Here is a 17,593-nt window from a genome sequence, read left to right on the forward strand (position 1 = left end):
ACCGGTATTTGTAAAGGCTCTATCCCAGGACTGAGATTATTATGGGTTTTTTGGTTTTGGTTTGAAATGGTTCACACAAAAATGGCAGTTGGTTTGGCTTTTTACATACACATTTTTGTTGTTTTTTGTAATGGTGCTAAGCCCAGACTTCAATTAATCCATTAATCAATCAATTGCAAAGTTTATTCTAAAAATAAAATCCATTCCGTATTTGCAACCTTGGTACTGCAGTCTGATAAAAGAAAAGCCTGCTTTTATTCCCAAGTGAAATACAGGTAATTGCCTGTTCATTTTTGAGTTTTGCTTTATGCCACTTGTGTGAATAAAGCCTTGTTTCCATTCTATTGTGCTGGTTCCCTAAGTCTTTCTCAGGTGCTACTGGAGATATTTGACAGAAAAAATCAGCAATATTGCACTGAAAAGACCAAAAAAAGCCGTGATTTCAGATCTCAGTCCTACCTGGAAGGTTGCTGTGTGGCTCTGTTACGTGGGCAGCACTCAGGTGTTCATCTTGCTTTCTGCTGAAACTGAAAGGGAGAGCTGGCTGTGCTTGGCTGCATCGTTCAGTGTGTTGATGTGCTGGAGGGGATTCCTGTGCCTGCAGAATGCACTCTGCACGTCCAGTGCATTGCCCTCAATCCCCAGAACCAGCAGCCTTTCCAAACATCGGTCATCTGGACAATAGTATTGATTACTGGTGTTTTGATGGGAGTTTCAGAGCTCACATTTAGTTCCATCGTCTTTATAACCTTGGTTCCAGCACAGGCAGCAATTCAGATGCTCCCATGTTGAGTATTGGGACTGTGGAGCTGCAGCCAGTAGCATGCCATACCTGTGTATGCACTAGATTTGGGATCTAACTGCACTCATTAGGATCTCTGTTCTACAGATGCGTTTATTTGTGAAGAGGATGCAGACTTGTATTCTGTTCTCAATAGGAGAAAGGAAGTGAAAATGCTGAGAATATATTGATTCTGTAAGATAAAGAGACTTGTGCAGAGAGTACATGTTTTGCAAGTACCTCTGCAGTGAAAACAGGCATTTGTTTGGAAGGAGGGAGGTGCAGCGTGCTTTGTCAGAGGCCTGAGTAAAAAGCTGCATGCATTTTTTTCTCCCAAATTTTGCATTTCGTTGTGATTTCTTCCTTGCACTCATGCAGATATGTAGTGAGCATTTTAACTAGCTGCCTTCTGTCTGGCATTGGACAACATCTGGCTGCTGTGGATGATGGTTAATTAGCTGTAATTAACCTGATGGGCCAATTTGTGCAGGTCGTTAAAGCAGAGCTGGAATATTCATTCAGTGGCTTTGGTTCATGTTCTTGTTCAGTTCCCATTTTGTAAGCAGGCAGCTTTGCACAACTGTGGCTGTTGTTCCATTTCTTGCTTTCGGCCAACGGAAGAAATTAAACGTGTTACATCGTATCTAAACTGTGTGTGAGTTTAAAAGTGAGCCAGCTTTTCAACATTCTTAGGGATAGGATGAAGGAATTCCTTGTCTGTCATCAGTCACTGCTAACTGGGATTGTTTGGGATTGTTTTTAGTAAAATATGTTGCGATCTGCAGCTGCAAATTAATACACAAGTCCAGAATGTTACTGCACAAAGGCTGATTTCCAATTAATTTTGAATACAGTCCATTCCTTCTGATTTTCATCATGATGCTGTTATCAGCACGTGTTGGAAATTCTGCTCTTCATTAATTGCTTGAATCCAGGATGATTAGGAATGAATGTGAATGTTTCTAGGAAGGCATTCAGCATTTATGCCTTCTTTCTTTCTGCCCTGTGTGCCCAGTTTCCACTCCAGCCTTTTCGTTGTGGCTGGGAAGAATTGTGTGTGATGTTTGTAAGTGATTCTTCTAGTTCTGTGCTTTCCCTCAGTCTGATGCTTTAGCTGCAGTTTTCCAAAGAGGCTGTTACTGCAATACCCAGGAATCTTAATTTGCATTTTCTTTGCAATAATTCTAGCATGACTAGTAATTATTTTCAAAAATTTAAGTCATTTAAGACATTGCTGGTTATGTAAAATGCATACACTGTCATTTCATGAGCTACGGTGGGTTAAGAGTTATATTTAACAGTGAAACTTTCTAGTGGTGGCAGGTGGCACACAGACGAGCAGTGCACAAATGACTGCTTATTTGAGCAGTAACCTGGGACTCAGTAAATGGGAATGGGTCGGCCTTAGGGTGTGTAAGATCATCTTTAGGCAGGAAAAGCAAACATGCGATTAATGTGGGTTTTTTTCCTGCTCTGTGTACTGAAACACCTTGGAGTTATCCTCACTGATCGCGCAACAGCTTCATAGTTCTGAGTCCTCAGTGCTGGGGTGATGTCCTTGTAATAAAATGGCATGCAATGTCCAGGCTCAAAAGCTGCCTGCGCTGTAGAAATAACAGCAGGCACCTAACAGCGCTGTGCCTCAGTGTGAAGAATGGAGAGGCATTTCCCCAGTGGCAAAGTGATCAGAATGCCAGGTTAAGGCCTGAGTCCTGTAGCATGAATTACTTTGTAGGGCCTACAGATGTGATCATAGATGTGGATTTGCTTAATGCTGTTTGGGGCAGAAATGCATTAATTGGAGACCTGAGATGCAGTAACACGCTGAAGAGACCTTGCTCCTCCTACCTTTATGCTTCAGTCCTAAGTGCTTAGTCCTTGCTCAGAGCTGGTCATGCAGCTCCAGCTCGTCCCTCGGCTGTTGCCAACCCTGCAGAGCAGTCTTGTTGTTTCCTATCCCACCTTTTACCCAGCCACGTTTTTCTTATCTTCTGGGGACTAAATCTTGGCAAAAATATGTTCTGTTAGCTTTGTAGTAGCATGGTTTTGACTTCAACACTTGCATTCTCTGTGCTGCTTTGGAGTTCCTTACCCTGGGTCTCTTCTCACATGGGCTTTGCTTTCTGTTTGTTTCCTAAGTTGTCCCTATCTGTGTTTTCTCCACAGCCTAGTGCAAGAAGGCTTTGATATCATATTGAATATCGAGTTGGGGATAGGTTACTCACTGCACGTTTGTCTGGGGGAGCAGAGTGCAGTTAGCAGTCCTGTGGTGGTCACAGAAAAAAATCCCTGAATTCAGAAGGACAGATTGTCCAGTCTGTGTGATGAAAATAAAGATGATGTTCTACAGAATTTACTGTCTGACAAGGCAGTAGTAAAAAACTGTAGTAAGCAGTGACATTCAGTGTATGGGTTTTTCTTTTCTAGAATACCAGCTCAGTAACTGTGCCTGAAACACTCTTGTTTGTTTCAACTCTTGATGGAAGTTTGCATGCTGTCAGCAAGCGGACGGGAGCGATCAAGTGGACTTTAAAAGAAGGTGAGGAGATGTCCTGGTGCTCTCTCTTTTCAGTGCTAGAATTGACAACTCAAACTGTTGTAGAGCCTGGTAAATACTGTTTGTTTGCTTGTTTTTTCTTTTCTTTCTTTTTTTTTTTTTTGCTTTTGCTCTTTCTCCAGACTCTGAATGAAGCTGGTGTTTCTGAAGTCGTGCTGAGCTTCGTATTTTGACTTGCAGGTCTTTTTCCACATTTGTGGTTTTCTTGTGCATGGTTTTGTTGTTTTTTTCCCCAGAACACTTCAGTTGTAGTGCTGTCACTGGCTAAGTAGGAATCACATTATGTTATGTGAGAGTGAGTGCCGTGTAAGAATGCATAGAGAGAGCAGATGTCATCTCGTGGGACTGTCGGCAGAGGAAGCTTGATTTTTATCCCTGAAATCTCCAGCATGCAGTGGATGGGGTACACACATCGCATCCTTTTGTCTAGAAACAGCACAGGGTTTTACATAAAAGAGCTGCACTCGGGTACAGAAATTTAACATTGCTCAGAGACTGGAGGCGATTTTGTAATTTCAGTTATTTTGTAGAGAGCTCCTTTTGTCTGTGACAAATTCAGTGTTTAATACAAACTTGTTTTAGTGGGAATCTGATTACGTTTAGTAGAAATGATAGCAGAACTTTCTCTTCGTGTCTGGAAATGAATGAGAAAGCAGGTCAGGTGGAAAGGAATCGCAGTGATTGCATAGTTCTGACCTGATGAAACCTCGTGTCAATTTAGTAGGTGAACTGAAATGGTGTGAAATGAATTGTGCATACTGGATGTATGCAATACAAACCAGTTATTCTTAGTTCTGAGACCACTGGTATCTAGATACAATGTGGCTAGACAAAAAGTTAACTTCACTAAGGAGCAAAAATTGGTTTTGTAGCTATTCTTGGGGTAAAAAGGGGTAAGCACGTTCTTTCTTAAAGGATCTTTGTTGCTGGATGTGATTATATTTTCTCCCTGCTGTCTCCCCTTTTAAGTTTAGACCTATCCTCCTCCTTTATTGTTGCTGTATAGGCTACTGTGGTTTTAACAGAAGCATTAGCTGGCTCTTACTTGTGCATTGGATGTACAGTGCATTGTCCTAAATCAGAAGGGTGTTGTAAGCAGCTTTTTTTTTTTTTTTTTTTTTTTTTTTTTTTTGGCAAACAGCTTAGGAAGTGGCAGGAGATTTCTTGAGGAAGAAATAAAGGCACTTTTGTAGTGAGAAGGGCTTCAATCAAAGTGTGTTGCTCAAGGAAATTTTTTCTTTGAAGTGTTGCAAGGCTATTGTTCATACAGTGGAATGACAAGACTGGATAATCTAGTTTTATAGGACTACTTGTTCTCTCTGTCACTGTGTTAAGTTCTGTACGCTGCCCACATCAGGTGTGTTAGGGTGCTTCATCACATTATGTCCCTGGAGAAATGTAACAGTGCAGAATTCCATGTTAATGCCTGCACGCAGCCTCTGTGCATCTCTTTGCCAGCAGCAGGAGCGCACTGTTGCATGGAATTAACAGAAGGGAAGCAGCACACACTGCAGGCTGAGTTCCTGCAGGTGCTGCTGTCCCCGGGCTGTCGGTGAGCCATGTGCTGTGCATCTCACGTGTGCAGAGGAGTTGTGGAGGTCACTGCAGGAAGAGGTTTTTATCAGCGCGCTTAGCAGCGGTATTTAACAAAGGGCAATTGTATGCATTTTGTTTTGATTGGGAGAAAAACCAAGGTGGTGCTCTTTATCAGACAGTGCTTAAACAAACACAGTAATCTTGCCATGTATGGTTAGTTTTAATGTAAGGCTGGAACTTATCATAGGTATGCAGAGCAAATGAACCGCTGGTTATCAGCACGATAATGTGTTTGGGTTTCCTGCCTTTGTGTAGTGCTGCCAAGAAGGGCAGTCAGAATGCTTGTGCTCCCCATAATGCAGGCAAAAATGGATTCAGTCAGTAGTTCAGAAATACAGCTGTATTCCTTGCAGGGATATATAGGCAGGTTGTGGACTTGCTTGCTGAGGGTACAGGTATTAACGCCTTCATTTCCTGTTGGCTTCTGTGGGCCTTGCAGTCTGTCAGCTGTCAGGGCGTTGGTGGCTGCGTAACCAACTCATCCCCTGAGCTGTGGAATGGAGCTGGAGAATCTCCTTCTTCATGTCAGATTTCATTTACAATTCTGGCATCAGTGGGAGTTTGAAGAATATAATCTTAAGTCTGTACTTTTCTTTTGTGTCTTCTTAAAAATCATCCTGTGCTACTCTTTGTACTTCTGTACTTTGTTAACTCCAGAGTTAAGTTAATGAGCAGAATATTGAACTATGGTATTCAAAGTATGTAATATTTCAAACTGTACTTTCAGACCAAATATTTCTCTGTTCTTCTGTCAATCACAAACGTGTCTTTCTGAACTCTTCAGTTACCTGCTTCTTAAAAGGTTTTTCTCTAGGAACTGGTTCAAGGAAGAGCATAAAGTACACACAGATTTGGGTCTAGATTTAGAGCCTGCAGAAACCTTATTATGAACTGCAGTTATCTTTAACAATCAAAAAAAATCTGTGGGCAACAAAAGTTGATTTAAAAGGTTTTGATCGGTGATACCTCACAACTTATTGACAACAGTGGACTGGTCACAGTAAGACAGAGATATAAAACCTTTATCTATTGATGATATCCAATATGTAAATTTTAAAGGACTGCTCTGAGATCTGTAGGTCCTCTCTATCAAAGTGCTTATTCCCAGCTGGGAAGAAATACTTTGTGCGTGACTGCTGACTAATAGTGACTGTCAGAACGATTGTAGAACGGTTCTCTTTCTATCACATTTCAGGATGGTGGGTTACTGTCTCTAACCTCATTTTCTGTAATTGCAACAGCAAGCAGAGATGACACGATTTTAAATTGGCCCGTTAGCCCAAATGCTATGGAAGGGCCTCAGGTCAGGAAATTGTTTCCTCCGGCTCATTCCACTGGGGCAGGAGTTTACTCGCTTGCTATTTCAGAATCTTCCACTTCTCCTTTTTCAGTTATTGGTTTTGCATGTTCTATCTAAGGCACATCACAGCAATGAAGATGTGCTGCTCTGTCTTGTACATTAAAAAAGGCTTGTTCTTGACCTGGGTGAGGAGCAGATTTTGACTTGATCACGTTTGTGAAATATGGAACAAAGTCAAAGGGCTGTTGTTTCATGTTGCGGTTTCAAAAATTGTCTCTCTGGCTTTTTTCCATATATGTATGCAAAATATGGTTAGAATTGCAAGCGAGTAATATAGGCACAAATAATTTCTGGTCATAATGCTACCACGATTTTATAGGGCCATCTACTTGCCCAGGTCAGAATGTTCAGTTCAGTGGAGTATAGCTGAGCCCAGTAATTGCCAAAACGTCTCTGACATAAATTACACCAACAAGTTTCCAGTAACTGCTTTGTTTTTGAACACAGTCTTAGAGCTCTAGAATAGATCTTTACAATTTAGAACCAGTCCTTTTGCTTTTTTTGAGTCTAAGTGTTTTTTTCAGTCTAACAATTTAAAATCGAAGCCTTTCAATTCTTAGCGAATAGTGACTTTGTAGTTTCATAATGACACAGAAAAAGGTACCAGCCATCTTAACAGTGCTGTTATTCTTTGCGTGCCCTTGAACTTCCTGTGCTTGGGGGGTGCTAATCTGCTAAATGAATTTGCTGAGTACTGCGTGGCAGTAATTTCACAAATGCATGTGTTTACACATGTGTGCATTACCAGGTCTGAATGCCAAACCTAGGGTGTGTTGGTAGGATGTCAATGCCGGAGTGGTTCATGTGCTCTGCCTTAGTGGAGTCTGCAGGGAAAAACAATTGGAAAATCATGGAAGTATCTGTAGAAATGTCAGTCTTTCATTGAGCACTGGAACACGTGCAGGATGGTGTCTTGCTTGCTACCTCATGGTTCCATACTTCATTTTGGTTTTGATGACTTTTTGTTGGGAAACAGAAAGCTTTGGGGTAAGTTGTGCCAAATGATTTATGTAGGATATTGCAAGAAATTTGGTTTTCCTTTGTACAGGGAGTGGAACTGTAGGGAGGGGCAGATGGATTTAATCAGTTTTATCACATTTTCTCTGTGAAGTTTTTGTTCTCATGTTGAATACTTGCCACCTTGTTGAGTGGCTGTTATCGTTTGTTGGTATTGGAACAGATCGGGGCAATTAGAATGAGTTACATAATTACAGGGTGCAGTCGTTGAGGGAGATTTGGAAAGCAGGGTCTGTGATTCCAGTCTCAGCATGTTAACTCTCTATTGCTGAGCTGCTGAAGAGAAAAGAAGGCCTCTGAGTTCTGCAAGAGTGTCTTCCATTTGACTCAGTGTGGAGCAGAAGATGAGCTCAGTTCAAAGATGATTCACTGTGGCTTTTCACCAGTTGGTATTCAGGTGGATGAAAGCTATTGCAGGACCTGACAAAAAGTAAATTCACAAGTTTCTTTTATCTCTGAGTGAAATCTTATTTCAAAACAAACTTTGAAATAAAAGTGGAATAAGTCCCAGACCACATGAAGGTGAACACGAGGACAGACATGAACTCCTCAGTGTCTCTGTAGGCCCCCACCCCGACTTCAAGATTATGTAAGTGTGAAGAAAGTGAGAAAATGAACATCACCCCTATAGCTGGGGCTGTAGGGAGGTGTCTTTCCAGTGAGCCTTTCCAGGTGGAAAGTGCCAGTAGTGAAAATTTCGGTAACTTCAGAGAAAAAACTTCCTCCATCTGTGCTCATTCATTGCAAATTGTCCCTTCAGTGGAAATGAATCAGGACTGCATGCCTGGATACAAAATGCTTTCCAGCAGTTCATATACAGCACTTAAATGTTGCAGGGAGCAACAAGAGTCATCAGTGTTCTGAGTCCTGTGCCAGTAAATACTGCAGAATTGTTCTGCTGCTTCGTAGCAGTGGCTTAATCAGTTCCGTCTACACTTTATCACTGCTACTACATCCGGTTTCAGTTACTGAGAAAACAAAAAGGAAGATTTCAATTTTATTCCACTTCTGATGAAGCACCATTCTTGATACTGAAAACATGATACTGGAGAAGAAAAATGTAAGGACTAAAGTGAGCGTGATGCTTCCGTATGGGCACTCGTTGAGCAGCTTGGAAGCCTTCGTTTCATGTATTCTGATACACAGGAGTGTTTTGGGAAAGCTCGCTGCAGAAGCTGAAAAGACACCTGTGGATTTCTCGTATGATCACGTAGAACACATTTGTTGGTGAAATTGTTGTGACTGACAATAAGCTATCTTCTTTTGCTTCGCCTAGGCTGACTGGAGGGCAGTATATAAAGCAGTCTGTGTTTCTGTACTTGCAGAGTGCACACGTAGCCAGTTATCACTTCAGAAACAAGTTGTGCAGCTTTGTTATCGTGAGTGATCGCTGGCGATGGACCAAGTTGTGGAGGCGCAGTTGGTGACGACTGTTGTTGTCATCCTCACCACACGCAGTGGGTTACTTTTTCCAAGTGAGACATTCTCTGTGTAATCAGTTCATCGAGAGACTTGCAAAGTTTATTTGGCTTTTTACCTTTTGCAGCATCTGCAGCACTGGCATTAAATGTTACCCTAACTGAGGCAGGTGCCGTTTTCTGCTGATGTGTGGTGCTGTTTCTTTCAGGAAGCAGAGGATTTAACTTCCCATGAAGCACTTAAGGTTACGAAACCCCTACCCTGTGGTCGTTAACGTGTCTTTCTCACTTCAGCTCATTTCAGCTGGACTCATGGGTACTTGCTTTGGGTACTTGGACCTGGGCTCATCTCCAGAGCTGAGCCCCTTTATGTAATGGTCATTAATGCTTTTTCTTTCTTGCTTTTCTTTAGTAGAGGAGAGATGATGCAAGTCACCATTTGCATTGCATTAGATATCCTAAAGCTTGTGGAATGCTTGAAGCAAACACAGAGAAATAATTGGCATATGATCAGCTGTAAGTTTGGATCCTCCAGCATGCCCTGAAAACAGTTTCTTCCTCCAAGGGCTAGTAATGAATTGCGTGATGTAGATCAGTGGAGTAGTGTGATCTGTAGGGTAGATACAGGATGATAAACCCCTCAGCTTCTCTGTCTGAATGTTGGTAGTTGTTTGTAAGGACTTTTGATGTTTGCTTCTGTTTTCAATAAATTAAGTGGATTTCTTGATGTGATTTGGAGCTGTACACTTGCATATCATTCCCATCTTACATCAATAAACAGTGATAGCAGTAATAATTCATTATTGAAAGAAAAACTGTTCAAGATAGGTTGTGTGAATAGATATCAGGGCCTGGGATTGGTGATTGTACCAACTGGATTGTTTCAGCTTTTTGCTGCCCTATGCATGAGGCTTGGGTACAGCTGATGTGAGCAGGCTGTTTCTTCTGCCTCTTTTGGGGCCCACTGTAGGATTGGGGAAATGGCCCAAAGTCCACATGCACTGCTGAGGTGTGTGTCCTCCAGCACCAGAGGGCATTGGTTGGATGTGGGGAGGGACTGCACAGTATGCACAGCCTGTCTGCTAACTGTAGCTTGTGTTTAAGTAAAATAGGTTGCTGAAGGCTGTGTAATGACAGCAGTTGCTGCAAATTATGGTGAGCTGCCTCCTGGGCAGCCAGTGCCCAGAAATCACACGTTGCTGACAGCAAGAGCTCTCATGAGTATTTATGCAAGCAGTTCTAACAGACTGTGCTCCAGCCAGGAGTGAAATAAGAAAGCTCAAAGTACGGCAGAGAACTGCTGTCTCATCTGCATTTCCTTCCATCGGTAGCTGGGGAGTGGTGTGGATAAAAGTAAGCAAAGAACTTCAGAAGCTGTAAGCACTTCTCAGATGCTGGGCACTTTCCCATTTTACGAATGTGGTTACAACCAGGTTACAACCTCACTGAGGCTGCTGGGATGCTCCTTGCAAACTCAGTGCGTCAGCCATTCAAAAAGCAGCAGAGTTGAAGGAACCAAATAGCCAGTATTACGACTTTTCTTTCTTCTGTTTATGCAGATCCTGTCCTGCAGGTGCCAATACATGTGGAAGAGTAAGTCTGTTTCTTTTCTGCCATTTATTGCTTGTGGCATGTTGAGATTGGGTTTATTTTGAAACAAAATCCTGTGCGTTCTTGGAAGGTGTCATACCTTGTGCATGTGAACTTTTAAGTTGTTGAAAGAGCTGATGCTGAAAGAATGTAATTAGCAGCATGCAGTTCTCATAACACTAAGATGAAACCTCCTGTCTGTACATTGTTCTCTCTCAAGTCTTTGATCAGGTTTAGCAATTACGTGTGATCACTGCCAGAGTCTTACTGAGCAGCTTTGAAAGTGATAGAGACAGACAGTGAGCGATCTCTGGGTTTTGCACTTAATCTCTCCAAATAAAAGGCTCAAAATAGTGAAGCACTGGAAACCCAAACCACAGCTGCTACCAGAATCCTCAGATGAAACCCTCGCACTGCTGCTTCACTCATTCCTCCAGCACAGCCGTCACGTTGCGCTAGAAAATTTGATTTTATGTCTTTAATTTTATGTCTCTGTAGCGTGTGGTAAAATCCTTTTTATGTGTGTGTGGTTTTGTTTTTGAGTTTGCTCTTTTGGGTTGGTTTTTGTTTTGTTTTATTTGGGGGGGGGGGGAGGGGGTTGGTTGGGGGGGGGGTTGCTATTTGGGTGAGGACTTTCATTTCCCTCTTAAAGTTACTGAGTTCTGACAGCTGTTCCTTATCCTTTATGCTCCCTGGTTTTGTTTGATTAGGTAATACGAAGTCAAAACATACAGTGTTAGAAGGAGTTAGATGAACTTCTCTGGAAAGCTGGTACTGACCACAGTTGCTTTCCTGTTCTCTGAGAAGAGCAGTACTTCTTTTTTTAATCATTTTTAATTGCTGCTTAAATCCTAGGCCAGCATTTCTTCCAGACCCAAACGATGGCAGTTTGTATACGCTTGGTGGCAAGAATAATGAAGGCCTGACTGTAAGTGTGTCCTTTGGAGATTGTCTCACAGTTCTCAGAGCAGTGCCAGTCAGACTCACACAAACCATCAGTCTCTGAAGGAACTTTCTGCTTCCTCAGCAGCGCTGGTTTTTATTGTTCAGTGGAGTTGTACCAGTCTTTTGGAAAACCTGGATCACAGCAAAGCCAAACGTCTGTCATATGTGCGAGTTTTTAGGCTGATCATACTCTCACGTTCTTTTGCTGTTGCTTTTGCTGAGCAGTAACATACTTTCTGAGAATGGAACGTTCCCACCTTCCTTGTGACCGTCAGGAAATCACTGTCACTTGAAAATACCAACAGCAGACGTGTTTGTTTTGTCCACTCGTCCTGTTTAATTGAAACTTGCTAATGATGGTGGCAATTTATATGTCTGTGGTGTTACCCAAATAACAGGCCATCTCTTTACAGCCAGATGGGAAAGGTGTGCCCAAAGTGATACAAACTGGGTACAACTCTTTCACCTTAATACTTAATTTTCTAGAACCATCCAGCAGATAGGATTAATGTATGTTCTTTGCTGACACCTATAGAAGATGTGTTTTAGTAAGCAGACAAAAATGCTGACCCTTTCAGACACTCACCAATCTGTGTGACTCACAGATGTTGGCAAACCTTGGGCTTTTATTTTTAAATCTTGTGATGAAACTCATTAAACATTTGTCTTTCCAGAGTTTTCCTTTCTCTGGAAGCTGATACAATTTCCTCTAAGAATTTAAATATTGTTAAATACTTTAGTATTTACTCACCACTCTCACTCCCCATAGTACAGCCAAATCATAACTTGCAGAATGAGCCCTGATTCTTTTCCTGGGCGAATCCAGGAAGCATCTTAACAAAGTTTCCTTTGTTCTGTTAATCTCCCTTCTTGAACTGAAGTAATCAAACTTCTATTTGGAATCACTGTTGTTACAAGTTTCATGAGCAAAAAAGGACTGATCTTTGTTATTAGTGTAGCTTGTCCATTACTCTTGTAGCCTCATCCTTATAAAAGTCTGCTAACAATAAGAATCTTCACCCATCTTCTGCCTGCAGTGCAGCCTTGGCAGTATCTCAGGAACTCTCTGGTCAGAGATTACTGCCTCACCCTGATGACAGTTTCACCTGTATGAAGTTATCTAGCCTTTACAGTTGTTACTGTAAGAGAAACATCTCACACCCCTTACATGTGAGGCAATTAGGCATAGCATGCTGAAAGCTAGACAGCTGCTGAGTGCTGATGGTAGGCCTTAAAAAGAGTCTTTGCCTCCAAATCCCTCTGCTGCAGGTGGTCTCTTAATGCATTTCTTCTGCTGTAAGTCGCTGAGCCAGGCCTCTGGCTGTTGTGAGTTTTCAGAGGAGGGCCTTGACCTGAACTTTTGGGATATCACTGCAATAATACAAGCAAATAATTAAAAACTGTCATTTGAGATTTCCAAAGTTTTCCGGCTGCTCTTTTCTATGAACAAGAGCAAAGACTTACCACAGCAATGTAAAGAAGCTTTTATTGTTTTTCTCTTCCCCAGAAACTTCCATTTACCATCCCAGAGTTAGTGCAGGCATCTCCCTGCCGCAGTTCAGATGGGATCCTTTACATGGGTGAGCTCAAGTTAAAGCTTTTATAAAATTGTCACATGTTCAGCAACCACAAAGTCCCCAGCAGACTGCATGGGAATCTTTGACTCTGGGTATTAATTGTAGTTTTTCACAAATGTTTCTGATGACAGAAAATTGATTTGATATAAATTGAATTGCTGCAAATTGAAAAAACAACTTTTCCTGAGGGGGAGAACAGCTGTTCTGAGCAGTGAGCAGCCAATATGGTTGGGTTTCTTTGGTTTTCTCACTTCTATAGGTGCTCTCACAACAAAAAGGGATTTCTGCTTAGAGTCTTATGTTTGCAAATGTTATTGATTGTTTATAGTACAGTGATTGCATTAGGAATCTTACTGCAACAGGGTTGGACACATTCCACTACCCAAGATACAGTCAGGTCACTTGTATGTAATAACAATTTTGTGTCTGACTTGGCCTGTGTCATTCTAACTGCAGGTGGATTTGGGATGAGGGAGGAGGAAGGGCAGTTTGTGTATGACAGCAGTAGATGTGTGAAGGATCAGGATGAACTTAGTGTTGCTTTTTAATTTGAAGATCCAGTGCCTGCTTCTGGCTCTCCACTTTATGTTGCTCCATTAAAAGGGTGAAGAATGTCCATCTGAGCTTCTAAGCTGGACATGTCTGTGTTAAAGTTGAAGAACTACTTGTTGTTGTTCTTGTGTCTTAATAGGATTACAGTCCTTGATCAATTTGGAACATGTGGTCCCTCATCATTTCTTTCATCTGCTGTCCTTCCACCATAGCACCTCAGTGTCCTCTGCCAGCTCAGAGGGTTTTTTGCACTGAGAATTATCTTAGGAATTACATGGCCAGTTGTACTTACCTTTCTGAATACTGGATTCAGTTGTTGATGTCAGTGTTTGGAATTGGCCATCAGCTCTAAAAGCTGAACTGAAGCCTGACTGAAAGACACCGTTTTATTTAAATGCTCATTCATGCTGAGCTCATGAGCCTCCTAAAGAAAAAAGAATGAAAAACTTAACAGAAGTGCAGTTTTCCAACTGAAGAGTAACACTTAAATTGTGATTTCAGGCAAGAAGCAGGATATTTGGTATGTGATTGACCTCATGACTGGGGAGAAACAGCAAACCTTGACTTCTTCGTTTGCAGAAAGTCTTTGTCCATCAACATCCCTGCTGTATCTTGGGAGAACAGGTCAGATGCTGCTCTTTTCTGCAGCTTAGAATTTTTCCTTGTTGTTTTTGTTGCAATTTTTGACGATTAGAATGATAACAAATGACTTGTGATCATGTTTTGAAGTTTACATCTTGAAATAACGTCTGTAAATTACAATTGTAGATGATACTATCATTTGTGATTTTAGACTGACAGGAGTGTGTGCATGGATCGTGTGTTGTCTTCAGCCACTGTGGCTTCATGCTTCTTTATTAGGAGTGTGGGGAAAATGAAATGCAGAACACAGTGAGCAGCATGTGGTGTTCTGAGCTGTGTCTTGCATTTGCAATGATTGCTGCTATGCTCCAGAGGCTTTTTGGTTCACAAACTATGTATTTTTTAACAGAGTACACAATCACAATGTATGACACCAAGAAGAAGGAGCTGAGATGGAATGCCACCTATTTTGATTATGCAGCTACTATGCCTGATGAAGACATAAAATATAGTAAGAATTTAACTGCAGTCTTTTCTTTTTCAGATATTGGCCACAGGCAATGTATACAGGCAAACCTATTTTTTTTTTTCCATAATGAATAAGTTGACTGAATTTTGGAATTCATATCTATCAATTTTTAGCCTTTGGCTTAATGTCTCAAGCCTGTTAGTTTCAGGTCAACGCAACCTTTGAAGATATGACTCTTAAAATGCAGTGGGAAATGGCAGGAGAGGAAGCAAACCTGAACTGCGATGCACAGCCTCTGAACAACTCTGTTGTTTTTGCCCAGAGTGTGGGACACTCACAGTTAGTCTGTCTTCCACAGTCGAGTTTACATTGAGGTTAATCAAATTGGAGTCTGCAAGGACTGCCTGTTTGCTCTCAGTCACAGAGCAGCTCTGCAGGGCTGTCTTCAGAATCCTGACACTGAACAAAGGATGGCAGAGCTTTCAGTCATTCAGTAAGAGACTTCTCAGTCGCTTCTCACCCATGAAAGCTCCCCTTTCGGCATATGCTGAAGACATGACCTGTGTGTTAGTTAATCTGCAGGTTTAGTGGTGAGGTCTAGGAGACTCGCTGTTGTACATGCTGAGGTGAGCTAAACGTGCTTTTCCTGCTGTCTGACTGAACCAAGCTTTTATCAGTGTACATTTGACAGCTTTTCATTTCCAAGATGCAGTGAACTCCACAGTTATGCGAGGCTTGTTAATATGTGTTACTGAAATTGCATGTAAGCAGCAATCCAGATAATCTCCTATACATTTGTATATTGTAGAAATGTCCCACTTTGTGTCTAATGGAGATGGACTGGTGGTGACTGTAGACAGTGAGTCTGGGGACGTGCTGTGGATTCAGAATTACGCTTCTCCTGTGGTAGCTTTTTACATCTGGCAACGTGAAGGATTGCGGAAAGTTATGCACACAAATGTGGGGATAGAAACTCTGCGATACTTGACATTCATGTCTGGGGAGGTCGGACACATTACCAAGTGGAAATATCCTTTTCCAAAGGAAACAGAGACCAAGAGCAAATTAACGTGAGCATGAGTATTCCTGTTGTTCTCATTATCTATCAGTCAGGTTTTGACAGCGGCCCTCGCTCTCCAGCAGTGATTGTCTTTCATATTTGATCTTCTACTGTCTAAAGGCAGAGACACACAAAAAATCATCTACTTAGTAAATGTGTTCCTTATTTTTATCAGATGTTTAATGTTGACTTAATATTTTTGGATGTGGAGCCTTTCGTTTAGATGCTGAGCATTTGGCAAATATCGATTTCAGTAATTATAACAAATAAGAAATGAATAATTATGACAACTTTCATAAGTAAAATGGGTTGATCACAGCACTTCTGTCTATGAATCCGGGGTTTTCAAGAAGTAAATATTGATGATTTTGGAAATGGATGCATTGGTTGTGAATTAGGCTTTAGCTAACATGGTAAAACATCCATCTGTCTATTTCATTTTTACACACTACTTTCTTTCCAGACCAACTCTTTATGTAGGGAAATACTCCACGAGTTTGTATGCATCGCCATCGATGGTGCACGAAGGAGTAACGGTTGTGGTAAGTTGAGAGCTGCAAGAGATGAATGGCACCTGCTGGAAATTGCCTTTGCAGAATTAGTATTGCTCTAGGATGTAAAAAAACCAATTACAGTTGAAATTCAGTGCTTTGAGTAGAAAGACACTAGAGCATAATTTCAACAAAATGTACAGAAGTATTTTAAAGTGCATTTTTCTCATTTTAAATGAGAAATAGCCTCCATATGTCTAAAACAAAGATATTTTGAATGGATCTGGAATTCTGAGATTGCTTCCATTAAAGCATGATGCACGTTCCTACATAAAATGGTTCTGCGAGAACCATTCTGTCCTGTAATGGAAGATCATGTGAACTGATGAAGTTTGTTCCAGTATTGAAAAGGGCTCCTTATTAAAATAAAAAATAATACTGATGGTTGTATGTTTGCAGAAATTAGGTTTTAAATTGCAAATTTGAATCGGTAAATACATGGCAAATTGAATATTTAATGAAACAATGGTAATAGGTGTTAGAATGCATGGCTGTCTTTCCACAATAAGTTCAGATGCTGCAGAGATGTGACTGTAGTCATTGGGTCGTGTGCCAGGAGCCGGGCAGGAGTGAACCAGGGGCTGCTGTGCAGTATTGGTGCATCGTGGTTACTGTTAAAATTGTTGATTTTTTTCTTCATCAAAATTACTCCCTCTTGATAGGAAGCTGCTCACAATGGCTGTCCAAACAGCAGATAAGGCTCCTGTTTCACTTTTCTAAAAAGAGAATAATCTCATCTCCTAGGCAACGTGTAGCTTAGAAGGTCTAATGTCCAAGGCTGCTGAAGCATTTGCTGAGGGCGTAAGGGGCAGTGTTTGCTCACGGTGACTTTGTGGCCAGTTTTTGCTTTCCCACCAATTCTGACCTTCCATTCTTTAATTTGTTTGCCTGCTGAAATATTCTGGAGATTCACTGCATTATTAATTGTAATGATAATCTCTCTTTCTAGCCCCGTGGCAGTGCCATACCCTTATTAGAGGGTCCAAAAACAGAAGGAGTCACAATTGAAGACAATGGCGAATGTGTTATCACTCCCAGTACGGATTTAAAGTTCTCAGGCAGACTGAAAGGAAAGAACAAACTCAGCTATTGGAACGACTTGCTGTTAATAGGTGAGGTCCCTTAGCCGTGTCTGCCTTTCAGGCAGGATCCACTGCCATCTGCTGGTGGCTGTCCTACTCCAAACCTTAGAGCTGTTCTCAACTGCTGTACTTCAGTCATGACTGCCTAAACTGAGACAAGTACTGAATTCTAGTAATAATTGGCACTTTGTGCCTTTAGAATATGCGTTGATGTTTTTAAGTAGATGTCTGGTTGTTGTTTTTTACAAGGCATCTGATCTGCTTCAATCAGTAAAGTGAACGAGGAGTGATCAGAAAGTTGTTTATTGCTTATTTTGCCCCTCATCCAGAGAGGGGTGTAAGGCAGTTTATTGTCCCCATTGCTGTAAGTGCTGCATTCTGGTTCCTTCACATTTCTGTTCTCTTATGCACAGTATTACTTTAATTCTCATTGTAGCCATCAGAGTGTTGTCTGTC

At 41.4% G+C, this 17,593-nt stretch overlaps 1 protein-coding gene across 3 annotated transcripts in view; it reads left to right on the forward strand.

Moving 5' to 3' along the window:
* The window catches only part of ERN1 (endoplasmic reticulum to nucleus signaling 1), a 43,330-nt gene that overhangs the window by 5,433 nt on the left and 20,304 nt on the right, over window positions 1-17,593 (forward strand). The window contains exons 2-10 of one of the 3 annotated variants that reach the window (XM_048965177.1): window positions 3,209-3,320; window positions 10,289-10,322; window positions 11,175-11,247; window positions 12,772-12,844; window positions 13,895-14,017; window positions 14,385-14,486; window positions 15,253-15,514; window positions 15,968-16,046; window positions 17,005-17,167. In XM_048965177.1, coding sequence (XP_048821134.1) covers window positions 3,209-3,320; window positions 10,289-10,322; window positions 11,175-11,247; window positions 12,772-12,844; window positions 13,895-14,017; window positions 14,385-14,486; window positions 15,253-15,514; window positions 15,968-16,046; window positions 17,005-17,167 — 1,021 coding nt within the window. The remainder of the gene's footprint in view (window positions 1-3,208; window positions 3,321-10,288; window positions 10,323-11,174; window positions 11,248-12,771; window positions 12,845-13,894; window positions 14,018-14,384; window positions 14,487-15,252; window positions 15,515-15,967; window positions 16,047-17,004; window positions 17,168-17,593) is intronic. The other 2 variants (XM_048965178.1, XM_048965179.1) reach the window with 2 other exon arrangements.

This window comes from Lagopus muta, chromosome 18, assembly GCF_023343835.1.
Source record: "Lagopus muta isolate bLagMut1 chromosome 18, bLagMut1 primary, whole genome shotgun sequence".
NCBI classification, from domain to species: Eukaryota; Metazoa; Chordata; class Aves; order Galliformes; family Phasianidae; genus Lagopus; species Lagopus muta.